At 34.1% G+C, this 14513-nt stretch overlaps 1 protein-coding gene, 2 long non-coding RNA genes and 1 pseudogene across 3 annotated transcripts; 1 reads left to right on the top strand and 3 right to left on the bottom strand.

Annotated features, from left to right (window-relative positions):
- The first annotated feature begins 4654 nt into the window (after positions 1-4654).
- Positions 4655-6977, top strand: LOC116181875. Its single transcript, XM_031502321.1, has 5 exons — positions 4655-4722; positions 4800-5047; positions 5098-5269; positions 5326-5383; positions 5436-6977. The coding sequence occupies exons 2-5, from the start codon at positions 4877-4879 to the stop codon at positions 5497-5499; spliced, it is 465 nt and encodes a 154-aa protein (XP_031358181.1). The 5' UTR covers positions 4655-4722; positions 4800-4876; the 3' UTR covers positions 5500-6977.
- Positions 6978-9564: 2587 nt separating this feature from the next.
- LOC116181876 lies at positions 9565-14307 on the bottom strand (annotated as a pseudogene).
- Positions 10232-10715, bottom strand: LOC116181877. The gene is made up of 3 exons (XR_004147363.1): positions 10618-10715; positions 10434-10560; positions 10232-10387 (listed from the first exon to the last, which is right to left on the bottom strand). It is a non-coding gene; the product is annotated as an uncharacterized LOC116181877 (long non-coding RNA).
- On the bottom strand, positions 10763-11291 carry LOC116181878. The gene is made up of 3 exons (XR_004147364.1): positions 11040-11291; positions 10828-10984; positions 10763-10781 (listed from the first exon to the last, which is right to left on the bottom strand). It is a non-coding gene; the product is annotated as an uncharacterized LOC116181878 (long non-coding RNA).
- Positions 14308-14513: the final 206 nt, after the last annotated feature.

Genomic DNA, 14513 nt, shown 5'->3' with positions numbered 1-14513 from the left:
AAAATTGCTGAATTTTACCGAGTTATCTCGTCAGTCCCTGCCTAGATATCTCGGTTTTCGCAGAGGCTTTCACACGTCTTCGGAGCTGCGGATCGCGTACGATAGATGCTACACGTGTACATAATTATATGAATTAATAAAAACACAACCTCACTTTTAGTAAACATCTTTCCTGATAACTAACACATACTACTCCGCTAATAATAGTACATGCCTCCTCATCTCACAGTATTGACGCTCGGCCTGAAGATGACCTTACGAGGTTGAAATCGATAGCCGCAATAGAACCAATAAAAACGTGTTTAAAAAAGTTTCTTTGATCCCATTCTATATTAACTATGAATTATGTTTGCGGGCCGGACAAAACTTATTGGCGGGCCGGATGCGGCCCGCGGGCCGTGGGTTTGATTAGCTAGTGTACAGTAATCTCTAAAATCGAGATCTGTCATATAAAAGTCGCAGAGATCATATTTTGCAATATACACAGAAATTTCAGAAATGGTAAAATTTTTGGTAAAATAAGTATTATATCGAAACACCCTATTGTTGAAAAAAAGTTTTTGGTCTATTATGTCTTTTTGTAACACGGTCTGTAAATTAGGAACAATGATTTTTCGGCGTAGATGGGTTGCCTTGCGTTTGGGTTTTTTATTCCATAATTCTTCTGTGCTTTCTAATTCTTGGGAAGCTTTTATTCTGCGAGGTTTTTTAACCAACAAATTAAATTTAATTTCTTTTTTTTTAGAACATATGTAATCGCGTAAACGCTGAACAAATCGAGAACACTTCAAATTGACTTTTTTTTCTAAAATGTGCGTTTTTACTACATTAAACCACGATTCAACACTAGCATTTGATAGTACATCTTTGTGTGTACTCCTAACGCATAACTTGCTCCATAAGGGTAAATATGGCATATATTTTAAAAGACAAACATATAGAAAAGAAGGACAGTACCAAGGATTGACTTTAAAATTTGAATCAGAACTTACATCAACGCCATTTTTTATTTTAAGACATTCCAGGTAAAAAGGACTCTTGCTGAACAAATTTTTTAAATTTATATTTTCGTTAACTTCGAAAAATTCATCTACGTCATCGTCAACAGGATCAATAGTTTCGCATTTCGAAAATCTTTGTATGGCTTCTTCCACATTTGGATTTATGTAAGGACTCAATAAAATCAACGAAAAATCAGCAAATGCTAACTTGCATTCTACGTATGTATTACTCAACATTAAATTGTTTAGAACACCCCCAATTAAAAATGATCTTAGACTTTTATTCTTTCCTGACAATTTTGACGCATCTGTAACAACAATTTTCGCAAAATGTGCGCAACAAATATGTACTGTTATAAATTCATTCGGAATTTCTGTATTATTTTTTAATAGGTTATAAGTTGCGTGAAGGTATTCTAATACGGTCATGACACAGTACTTATTAATGACGGCATTAAGAAGTGCCCAGCTAAAATCCGTAACAACACTATTAAATGGGAATTTTAGGTTCCAATAAAAAGACAACCATCTCTGTATGGTATTGGATGTATGAGAGTCAGAAATCATTTCAATAATAGGTAATAAAACATTAGAGTTTCCTACTGGGTATTGTATTACTCCGGCATAGTAAAAAACTCGTTTACTATTTTTATTAAGCTTTCTAACAACGGTTCCTGTACAGTCTAGATATAAAATAACATTCCTCTGTTTATCGAACAATTCTTGTATTGTATTGTTTTTTTTATCTAATAATTGTTCATCGGCTACTAATATCTTATTTTGCCTATACTTAAGAGCTGTCATGTGTTCTAACTCCTGCTTGGCCGCATTGCGAGCCTGGCCTCGTATTTGTTTATGCACAACGTAATCCTCCTTTTCGTGATCAAATTTACCCTGTACTTGAAAACTACCTTGCATAAAATCGTCTTCAGAAAGTGTATCCAAAAATAAAGTACATTTGAACTGGCGGCAAGATTTGTAAGTACAATACATATAAATCACAGCAGTATTTGTATGTTTGTTTATACGTTTTGATCGTACGTATAAGGCACAATCTGAGTAGAACTCTTTAATAGTTTTACACAGAAAATAATTGTAGTGTTTACCAAATATAAATCTGTCTGCGAATATGCATGTTGCATTTATTTTGAATGTAAAGAGACTGGTGTCAACAATTGTGTCAGATTTTTCTGCGTTATCTAAACATTTGATGTCATACTGCTCATATAGTGATGTATCAAGAATAATAAAAGAATTTTGCATAGCTATATCAAAATCAGTTTGAGTACGACCTACGTGAACGTCTTGATTTATGTTATGGTCATCAGTTACAGATTCCTCATTATTCATGTCATACATATCAATATTACTAATAATGTCTAAATCGTTGGGATATAAGTCATGGAAAGAGATATCTAAGTCAGCGGTTGTTTGTTCATCTGTAGGGGGTTGGTCATCTGTACTATCAGGAGTAGTATGAGTACCTAAAGAAGATTGGTTTAAAATTAAAAAAATTTCAAGCAAACCTCGTATGTTTCCAGAGTTGTTTTTCCATTGTCGATATAGTTGATCACGCCGCTTTGGAAGATCGGTATCAAAAATATGCACACTTGCTTCACAGATTAAAGATCCATACCCACTACCACTCTCGTCCACTTCCTCAGCGCTACTTACTTTACCCGCCAAAAAAAACGTGAACTTTTTAATTTGTTCAATATTTGTTGGAGCCATATTTTAATAACAACGAAAAAGGTTGAAGTGTATTCACTGATTTGCGAATACTGAAACCATTAAGCACAAACGATGAAGTATTTATACACATGTAAAATGTATAGAGAGAGATTAATGATAATGACATGTTTTCTTATTAATTATCTTTCATTTAGAAAGATATGAGCATATTTTAAATTGGGCCATGGATAATAATGATGATTACATGTTTTGATTCTAATTACCTTTCATCACCTTCATTTAGAAAGTGAATGCGTATGCCTTTAATGTGTAATCTAATGACCTGTTTTCACACAAATTTTTGCCTTATACTATTAATAATATTTTGTTGATATTCAAAATCTATTTTTACTAATATTTGTATGTGTATATTGGGATATGATATACAGGGTGTCCGTTTTTCGAGGGCAACGATTGGGATCTCGGTTATCATAAGCGATGCGACATTGTTTAAATAGAGAATAGTAGCAGATTGCATTGCTTAGTACTTTTCAGATTTAAAGTATCTGCTGTTGTTTTGTTTTTATTGCGAAAAAACTGAAATTTGGATGTTTTGTTTTTATTTTTTTAAGAGTAAACCATTACAGTTAGACTCTGGAAATTCATACATTATTATGACACTTTCTGACCAAGAATTGGTATTTATTTTTTTCCTTTTCATAGCCGCCCTGATACGGAAGATACACAGCTCAACTTTTGTTTTTCTTATGGGCGCTATTTTAGATTTATGCGGTTTTGAATATAATAAAAAATAACAAATATTTGATATTTCAACAAAAAAAAAATTTTTAATAGGCGACTTGATTTTTGTTTTAGATTTTTATGGAAAAAGATTGATGACAAAATTATGAAAACAATGATATATGCATCAATACAACAAATAAAATTCAATTATCCTTCATGCGTTGAAATGGTAACGGGAGTATCATTTTCATTTCGCTAATAAACCTATTCCGTTGAATACACCTTTAACGTCGACTTGTTTTTTACAAGTGTACATAAGAAAAATAACATTGCTTATATGAACACATAAAAAAATTATAGTATAAATTTTATAACAAAGAATGTTCTTACAGAAGTTTACATTTAAGGGTGGGTCGTTTAGTAGTTTTTTATGAGAAAAAATATTTGGTAATCTAAAAAATATTTTAACAAGATTTTGTGAGCGCACAGTATCCCAGAGTTGTGATAATTTTTAAATTTTATTATACACAGTTCTATCTATCATAAGAAAACTGTTGTGTTTTAACTATTTTTTGCTCAAAGCATGATACAACAGTCGGCAACTACAATGTCATTACCAATACAATTGCGGAACCAAAAATCCGTTCAAGGTAAGTATTTTCTAAGTTTTCCAGTATTTTTGACAATTTAACTATTTGGCAAAATTTTTATTACGAAATTTTTATGAAAGACTTTTAATAAAAAAATCTAAATTTTTAAGCGGGGGAATAGTCAACCATGGGCTACTGGTACTGGTGGTTCAATTAGATCTTGTTTTTGAATACCCAAATATTCTTTTTAATGAAAACTTTGAATTTAAAAGGTAGCAAAAAAAAACTTTTTTTACCCACCCGAATAAATCTCTGCTATCCGCGCTGAAGGAATAATTATCTATATTAGTGTTGATCTGTGACTCATAGATACGAATGAACATTTGCTAAAAAAAAATCTAAAAACCAACCAAATGATTCTATAAAAAGTGTATAAAATTATTTGAGTTTTCTTAGGTATGTATGTAAGGAATTTTTGTTGCGTCATCAATTTCATTTTTAGAAATAAGCTTTCTACTTTACTAATTTGTCACTTTCTTTACTTATATAATCATATGTAATTACTGTAGGTACATGATTAATTAATTAATAGGCTATTTTTCATTAGGACTATAAATGCAGCAATGTATTGTGTTGACACCAGTATAGTCTTCGTTTTTGTGTCGATTATCATTTATTGTGTAAAACTATTTTGCAACATGCTGCTTATTTCTGAGGTGAGTACCTATCAATTGTTTTATTTTTGTTTATTTGTACATTTGTTTTGTTTTTTTTCTTATACTGTGTGTTTCAGAGTGAAGTCCAATTTTTGGGTGCATCTAACGTCCGCCGTTTTCTCACTAGGATTTGTGCACAACCGCCTATGGCCATATGCAAGAGGTGCACAATCCGAGAAGAAAAAAAATCTTCAGCCAGCTAGCCATTGGAGGCCAAACGATATCTCAACTTCAGAAACGCGTGGTTCGGTGCAGAGCGGCTGGTTATCAATACCGATTAGCTTCAGAAGTATTTGTCATGATAGGGACAAACGACGTCTTAAGAGTAAGTTTAAAAATATATTTGCAAAGATTTTCTAACATTTTATTTTGTAGAACACTCCATACAACAGTATGAAACTGTCTCTACTGAGATTACTGGCCACGATAAAAAACCAAGGCGTCCAAAACATTCGTTTATGTACAATCTTGCCTATTCATAGAGCAACGGGCGATCAAAGAGACACGTTAAATAAATTCAACGATTTTGTTCGACGTGTTAAAGACCGTAAGTATTTTATTAAACATATAATTAAATATATTAACCACTAATTTGATTTGCAGGTCGAGTTGTCGTGGTGGACGTCGAATCATTTTTTTCCAACCCAAAATATTTTGAAAGGTAAGCAAGAAAACTACGGCTCCATTAGCATTCTAACCATTATTTTTTACAGAGATGGTGTGCATCTTAATTTGGATGGGTTAGAGCGACTAGAAACCATTTGGTTCCAACAGTAAATGTAAGTGGTGGTGGTTTTGTTTTGTAGCTTCGGTGGTGGGTTGATTATTAATAGTATTATTACATTAGGTGTTAGGTGGTTATGGTTACTTTAGCGACAAGGATGCAGAATAGTATGCAGCGACTTTTAAATTATTGTTTTGCTTTGCTTAGGTGGTGGTGGATGTTTTATTGTTATTACTATTATAATGTATACAACGAAATCTGAAGGTTTCGTCATCACTATAGCGCGTGTTTTTTATTTTAGTGTTTTGTAAAATAAACATTTTTACGTTTTATTGCTCACGAATTGTCAAATTTTATGCTATTAGATAGATATAGTACATACATAAAATTAAAACTTCACAAGAAAAGACGGAATTAGACGGGGAACCCTTCAGACTACGATATTTAATGTTTTATTGTTTACTTATTTTAATTGTTGTTTATTGGTAGAATATGGTTGTGGTTGTATTAGATATAATAACAAAACTGCAACAAGCTATGCAGTGACTTTTAAGTTATTATTTAGCTGTGCTGCTGTTTTTGAAATCGGCATGGGTTTATTAATGGTTTAAAAGAACTCATATTTCAGCACAACGTGGAGATGTTCACAAAACCGTCATATTTTGTTTGTCGTATAAACTGTAGTTATTTTTTAAGATAACTTGATGCAATTTTATATTTTATTAGTTCAATATATTACAAAATGAAAACAGTTTACTGCTACTAGACAAAAACGATACTTTTTGAGTAATAGACCAGCAACGAATTGACCGTTTTTCTATATAAATGTATAAAGCAATTGGGCGACTTTAACGCTCTGTAACTTTTTTATTTTTTAAGATAACTTGATGAAATTTTATATTTTATTAGTTCAATACATCACAAATTGAAAACAGTTTACCGCTACTAGACAAAGACGATACTTTTTGAGTAATAGACCAGCAACGAATTGACCGTTCTTCTATATAAATGTATAAAGCAATTGGGCGACTTTAACGCTCTGTAACTTTTTTATTTTTTAAGATAACTTGATGAAATTTTATATTTTAGTTGTTCAATACATTACAAATTGAAAACAGTTTACCGCTACTAGACAAAGGCGATACTTTTTGATTAATAGACCAACAACGAATCGACCTTTCTCCTATATAAATGTATAGGGCAATTGGTCAACTTCAACGCTCTATAACTTTTTTATTTGTTGAGATAATTACATTAAATTTTATATTTAAATTGTTCCGTGTATTAAAAACACAAAACAATTTTCCGATAGTAGTCAAAGGTGATAGTTTTCCCGTCACGAGCGATTTTCTTTTTTCCCCATGTATTCTAGGGGGTCAACTTTCGTTACACGCATCCTGGTTATGACGTCACGCGTTGCTGGCCATCGTTCGTTGCTAACTTCACATACTTGAATTTACATAGGAAAATATAATTATGTCGATAGGTCCGTCACGATTACAGGAAAAATGAGAATTAAAATTATATTAGACATAGAATTTAATTCCGAAGTGAATTGTATTAATTTGCACAATTTTTTAATCACTATAAGTGTATCATATTAAAAAGAAATTCCAGTGATTGAAAAACTGCACATTAATATAATACCGCTTCAGAATTAAATTCCCTGTTAAATGCACTCTGAGTTATTATTCTAGCTGTAATTCTTATCAGCATTTTCTCATATAAATCCCTATGTTGTGTTTTTTTGTATCTTTGAGGTAAATGAAACAGTAGATCAACAGATTTGCAAAAAAACAATAGAAAAACCTAAAATTAAAAGTACCTAAAGCCGACATTACAGACTATGATGACATTTGTCCATTATTTTCCAAGCACTTGCAACATTTACGAAGTAACTGTTAAATCACACACTAAAGCGCTTATTGACTTACAAACAAACAGCAATTAGTTATTCATTTATGAAAATCGATTGTTGATAACTGCGATTCTTTTGATTTTTTCCAAAGCAATGTTAATGTATTGTTTCTTATACCTCAGATACAAAAAAGATAGTTTTTTGCAATAACTTTTTGTGTCTAAAGGTAAGTGAATTAAACTTAATTTTTTTAAAAGGAGATTGAGAGCATTATTTCGATTGATGTTATATCCGCCCATAATTTGAGTTTAAAAAATATAAGTTTGGGTTGTAACACCGAAATTGGAAAAATGCCATTAAAAATATAATAAATTACTCTTAATGTACATTAAAAAATGCCTTAATCAAGTCAAAGAATTTTGAAGTTATCTTTTTAGATAAAAAGTTCAGGAAACAAATGAAAATACAAAATTTCAGTTTTTTCGATATAGAGATCTAACAAAAAAAATGTTTAAATTACGTCTCTGTTAACTAATGTTTACGTGCTGATCTTTTTCTCTCATTTAACCAAGTTTGTCTTTTCTATCGTTTCCGAGATCCCCCTGCTTAACACGATCATTTAGACACACTGTATAATATGGTATATGGCAATAGCAAATAGTACTTTTTGGCAAGTGCAAAATCCTTATTTAAAGCTAATCTTAACATAAACCAAATATAGGCTTTACAATGACAAGGGCGGTAAAAGGTTTACCTAGAACCCTGTGGGACAGACAAAACTTTTTTGCATTTTTAGAAATCTACTAGTTGAGATTCGTGGAGAAAGCAAAACAATGGAATGCTAAAATTTGCGATTTTGGAATTGTCGCATAACTGCTCATTTTTGATGTGGAGTAAAAATGTGTGTATAATGTTGGTACTTACCTTATTTCAAACACTAGTTTCACAAAATATATACACCAACCGCACGTATATGAAGTAAAAAACAGCACAATCCAAAAATACAAGTTCAAAACACACTAAACTTAAACAACTAAACCTATACTCATATATGGGCCAACAGCTAGAACAGAAGAGTTCGAAAGAAGTGTACAAACTAAATCTTATATTTCACAAATTCAATACAAAAGTTTACTACCTGTATGTATTGTCAACAAGGGTTATAAATAGTTGAATTGCGCTAATTGCGGTCCGATAATTAACAAAGGTGCTTTGTGACAATACCGACCTGCTAATTTGCATATTGCTTTCTTAAGGCGCGTATACATCTGAGCATTGGGTCCGAATGAGCAAAGGCGAGCGCGAATGAGCATTCTAATGTGGACGACTGAGCAACGTGCGCCGAGCACGCTCGACCCGATCCAAATTTTGTCGGTAGATCAAAGCGAGCGCTTGCGGCGAACACGCTCATACGTGCTCAGTGTGGACATCGACAGGGAACGGAAAGGACATACAATCATGGATTTCACGCGACAACAGTGTTTGGAAATAATAGATTTATACCATCAGAGGCCTATATTATGGAATCCTCGACATCCTAGTTATTTTAACAAAGTAAAGAAAGATGATGCTTGGCGGGAGATCGCAGAAATATGTGGTAGAGATGTAGAAAATATACAGAAAAAAGTTGAGAGCTTGAAGGGATCTTATAGAAGAGAAAGGGCTAAAGCAAAGAAGAGTATCGGAACAGGGAAAGGTAGGAAACATATGATTGACTAATTTTTAACTTGCAAATTGTTTGGCGCCGTCTGTAAATCGTAAACTTCTATTTTTAGGAAAGGACGAAACGTATACGTCACAATGGTTTGCTTTCGACTACCTCAGATTTCTGGATGACAAAGATGAGCCCCGGAGAAGCATAAATGTAAGTACTCACCTAGGTTTTATTTATATTACTATTATTTTTGTACGATTATCTCGGTAATTTTTAACATTAACACATTTTACAGAGTGTGGTATCATTACTCAAGACCGTGTGATCATTATTTACTAGATGTCATATAAATCATTATTATTATCCTGATCCTTTAGACTAAATTTCTTTGCTGTAGTCTATGTCTATGTAGTTTCAAACGGTTTTAAGCTGATCATGCGAAAACAAACCAATTAAGTAATAATCTACCCCCTACGTTACCCCAACAAACTTAATATTTTATTTTGACCTCCTTCTGAAATGATTTATTTATCACTAATAATAATTACGATTAATTAAAAACAAATGAAATTAATTGTTAGGTAATAATTTATTGATAAAGAGAAAGCAGATAAATATTATTTATTTAGGCACATTTGCTTTGCCATGGAACTGCGCCATTGCTACAAAAATATTCAGTAAATTCCAATCTTATGTTGGTAGGCACTGGTTTGCTTCTTCGTGGTATGTTCCTTACTGGTAAAAGTGATGATGATATTTCCTGATTATCAGTTCGCCAATTGCCGAGTATTGTGTTTCCATCGACTTCACTATCCAAACAACCAGGTGGCGTATATATATTTCTTGAAGTTTGGCTTCTGCGCAAAAAGTTGTGGAGGCAAACTACTGTCATTACTATGAGTTGTGCCTTTTCGGGTTCTAAAAGTATCGGTTTTCGCAAGACGCTGTAACGGTTAATTTTCTATATTTTCTCCAGAATCTAGGTTTAATTTACATTCAATTCGGGCGGCAGGTTGGGAATGTTTTAAGGACAGGTCTACCTTAGAGGCTTACGTTCACTTCTTTCATTTTCCTTTCGAATGTAAGTTTCGCTCCTCTATCTGAGCTCTTCACTCTTCATCTTTCCTTGTTTTCTATTCTATGGGACGGGTTTCAGGAGTACTCTATTTTCTGTCAGCTCCAGGGGTTGGTCTATTTTTTTTTATTGGGGATTTTCCTGGGTTTTAATTTGTTTGGGGTGGGTTGGGTTTGGGTTTTTACTTTATGTCTTGTCCATTAATTACGGGTTATAACATTTCAATTTTCCTAGTTCATTGTTCCTTTCTCTTCTGTGATTTCACATCTTAATCTTACTGATAACATCGAACTGTTCACATTTAAAAATCTTCCTATTCTTTCTCTCAGCTTATCTAGGTCTTCTTTCTTTGTCCTACAATTTGAATTTAGGAAACTTTCGGTTTCATTATTTGTATTACCTAATAGATAAGGGGAATCCCTAGTTCTCTTGATTTTTCCCCGAATTCATTCTTCCTGTGGCATTGTAAGACACTTGTCTGTATGTGGTGAAGCTACAAATTCTTAACTGGGTTTTATCCGGCTCATCTGTGAGGATTATCAAGAATTTAAGCTACATTTACGCCGTAATTATTATTTACTTACGTTTCAATTGTTCCAATTGTGATTTGGCGTTTTACGCGTTATGCGGATCATTAACCACATGGCAGCATAAAACTTAGGCTCGTTCAACACCTGTAGAGGTAAGCCAACTTATTACCATCTTGCACGGGATTTAGGTATAAATTCTTTTAGCCATTCTATTCTCTCTGGAAATCAATTTTATATAATTAATCGAACGTCACTGGACACTACCTATTCTTCCGTCTTCGTCAGCGTCACTTCCATTTCTTCTATCAGAACTTCAGGATAGCACCAAGGGTTATCGAAGCCGAGGCACACCTATTGTTGTATCTACCCCGAGTTATACCAGCTTCCGAAGAACCATCTTCAGTTATACAACCATCGGCTACTAAAACACCAAAAGGTCAGCAACCTCTCCCAAAACTACCCCTGAAGTCACTCACTCCCTTTCTTCTCTTCCCTTACTCCTTCTTATCTTTTTCCCTCTTATCTTATCTCCCTGTAATCTCTTGTCCTCAGTTATGCATTCATATCCTTAATCATTCACCTCACACATACCTATCTATTCAATAAAATCTGTTTATAATTATAATTTGTGTAAACTAATATTTGACAACTACCTTTGTAGTTCAAGTATAAAACTGTCAGGTGCAATACAACTACCGCTTCACGGTGATTCATTTCAACTACTTTAAATTTTTGTAAGACTAAAACAAGAGTTACCTAAATCTGAATAACTGCTGTCTGTCTGCAGCACTCTAATTGCACGTCTCGATGAAAGATCTTTCCACGGCAACCTGCAAACCTTTAACTTTGATCAATAACATTGACCGGTATACGTCTACTGGCACTAACCTTTGTTATACTATTCTTGTTGCCGTCAGGTATAATTCTCGCACCACCTAATTTTTGTTGTCCCGTGAAATACAAAAACCAATTTTATCACTTCCCCTAATTAACCTATCTCTTCAGAACTTTATATTGATTACCGAATAAATAAATATTGTGCACCTTTCTTTCTTCGCCTACTTCGTCTCTCCTACTTTCTTTTATTTCTATTTAGTGTTCCTGAGTCTGACTTCAGCCAGTTTCGTCTGCTTTGGAAGCGGAAGCAGAACCATCCACGATCTGTTTGATACCTTATATACAGCTTCTGGCGCCTGGGATTTTTTTTTTGCACTCTTTTAGTTTAACCTCGACCTACACCGACGAGCGGCCGGCAACAGATCTTTGATCACCGCTGTAACCAGGCTACGTGTTTGTCCAGATTTTCCTTTGTGTTTGTTTTGTTTTCTTTTTCCCTTTCAGCGTGTCCCACGGATGCGGAGCGGTGACAACGCGAAAAACACTAGAAGCAATGCCAAACGCATTCTCAACAACACGACGTGCCCGGCTGAGCCGATAATTAAATATTCGCTCAGGAGACTCTTTTGGATGTTGGCCAGCGTAGGGTTTCATTATGTGTTCACTTAGTGGGAATGCTGCGTCGCCCAAGAATACAAAGGGAATTGCGACAGTTCTTCCAATTAGAGGCGAAAATGTAGGCTGATTTAAAGCATTATTCGCAATTTTTTTATACAGCTGACAGTTCTGAAATACACCACCGTCCGATATGCGGCCTTGGCATCCTATGTCCACGAACATGAAATTGTAGTCGGCATCAACCAAGGCCATCAGAACAATACTAAAGAATGATTTATAGTGTTGTGAAAGTCACTTCCGCTTTTAATTGGAGCTTGTACAACTACGTGCTTGCCGTCTATAGCACCCACGCAATGTGGGAAATTCCAAATGTCTTCGAATTTCTGGGCGACGTTTTTCCATTCGTCTTCCGAAGCTGGAAGCTGAAAAAAAAAATGTCATTCAGGCTAGTATGGTCGCTGTCAATTAAGTGCTTGTTTTTCGGGCGAACTTGTATAGAAAACATGAAAGTCGATAAGTTGCATTTCGCCCGAAGAAAGAGCACAAAACAAAAAAAACAAACATTCATAAAAAGAAACTTGCTACTATGTGCTACTATTACTGGGGTAAAATCTCGTGTTCTGTCATCCCCACATAATTCTGATTTGGTCTGTTTTTGTTGCAGGTTACTTGTCAATATATTTCTTTTTATTTGCAGAATCTACAGCCCAATTCTCCTCAAGATGGGATAAACGATTCCTTGCAAATAGGAGATTTCACTGATGAACCAAGGAACAATACAGAAATAGAAGCTTCTCAAAATGACGAACCAGCTCTGGAAACCTCAGAAGGAGCAGCTCCAAGTGAAATAAAAACAAAGACTTTTCAGTCGCCGAAAAAACGTGCAGTCAAAAGGCGTAAGGAAGAAGAAGATCCAAGAATAATGCAGGCTTTTGGATATCTGCAAAACGTGGCTTCAGGTTCTGCAAGTAACCAAAGAGACGATTGCAGCGTCTACGGAGAATACGTTGCCAATAAAATTCGAAAATTTGATGATCGTCTCAAATCTTTGGCCCAGCACAAAATCAACAATATTTTATTCGATTTAGAAATGAGTCACTACAATAGGTCAGCTGCTCCTCAGCCTTTGCGAGAATTTGCACCAGGGTATCCTCAGACCATGAGTACAAACCAATACGATTATCAGCAAGTATCCACACACTTCCCACAATCTTCCATTAACAATTATGAATTATTGCAACCAATGCCTCAAAAATCACCTACTCCTCCTCAAACTTCAATTTCCCGTTCATCAACTCCTACTTCATCTTGCTCACACAGCGGTACTAATTCAGTTTTGTTGCATAATTATTTTGCAAGTTTCTCAGATGATAATGGGGATAATAATTCTACCCCATAGTAGCATTATATTTATTATATATGTATTATATGTTATTAAACTAGGCAATAAAATGATTTTCTACATTTAAGTGTCGTTTTACTTACCTTAACGTGATCTATTAAACATTCAATAAGAGCTTGACACACCTCCGGTATTATTTGTGATATTAGCTGCTTTGATATCCGAAATAGGTACTGTAAACTAGTATACGAGTCCCCTGTAGCTAAAAAACGTAAAGTGACTGCCAACCTTTCTTCAACGCTGACTGCTTTTCTAAATACTGTGTCACGTCTCATTATTTTCGTTTTGATTGCATTTAGAAGAAAATTAAAATCATCTTGGGACATTCGGGTAAAATTCTTGAAGTGACCCGTCCCTTCTTCGGACAAATCATTTAATAACAAGGTACTGTTAATACCATTTTTACCGCCTCTTTTCATATATAATTGTGATGTCCATCGACGTCTCTGTCTCCTTCGTTTCTGCTTTAATAACTTGCATATCACAATAAAACTAGCACTAGCCACTGTCAGACTTTCATCCGCCATATTGAAACGCGCACTACGAGCATTCATTGAGCGAAGCTCATGTGTCTCGCTCGCGTGTCCCATTCAGATGTGTACTCAGCCCCCTTTCCAAATGCTCATTCGCGCTCGCCTTGCTCATTCGACCCAATGCTCAGATGTATACGCGCCTTTAGATAAGTTTGTATGGCTGTTTGATTTATGACGATTGCAATAAAACTAATATACACAATTAATGCAATAACAAAGTATAAATTTGACAAAAATATGCGACTTCTTTTGTCACTATTTTTGAAAACTAACCTTGACTATAAGTTCTTTATTTTTACTGGTACTTCAAATACGCCATGATTTTTATGAAAACCCGAAGTATAATTGCTTTTATGGAAGATTATGCACTTAATGAAATATATAGCATCCAATAGTAGATGCAGCAAATAAAGATCATTAAAATTGAAAGTGTTAAGCGATATAAAATGGCCTTCAAGTACGAAGTATAATTTTTCATATTTTCATTGTTGTCTGAGTAGAAAAAATCTGCAATACGGCAAAAATTGCTGCAAAATGAGCACAAAGTTATGCACTTAACA

This window comes from Photinus pyralis, unplaced genomic scaffold, assembly GCF_008802855.1.
Source record: "Photinus pyralis isolate 1611_PpyrPB1 unplaced genomic scaffold, Ppyr1.3 Ppyr1.4_unclustered_Scaffold2607, whole genome shotgun sequence".
Taxonomy (NCBI): domain Eukaryota; kingdom Metazoa; phylum Arthropoda; class Insecta; order Coleoptera; family Lampyridae; genus Photinus; species Photinus pyralis.
Note: the sequence above shows the minus strand (reverse complement) of the source record. Positions and strands in the feature narration are given on the sequence as shown.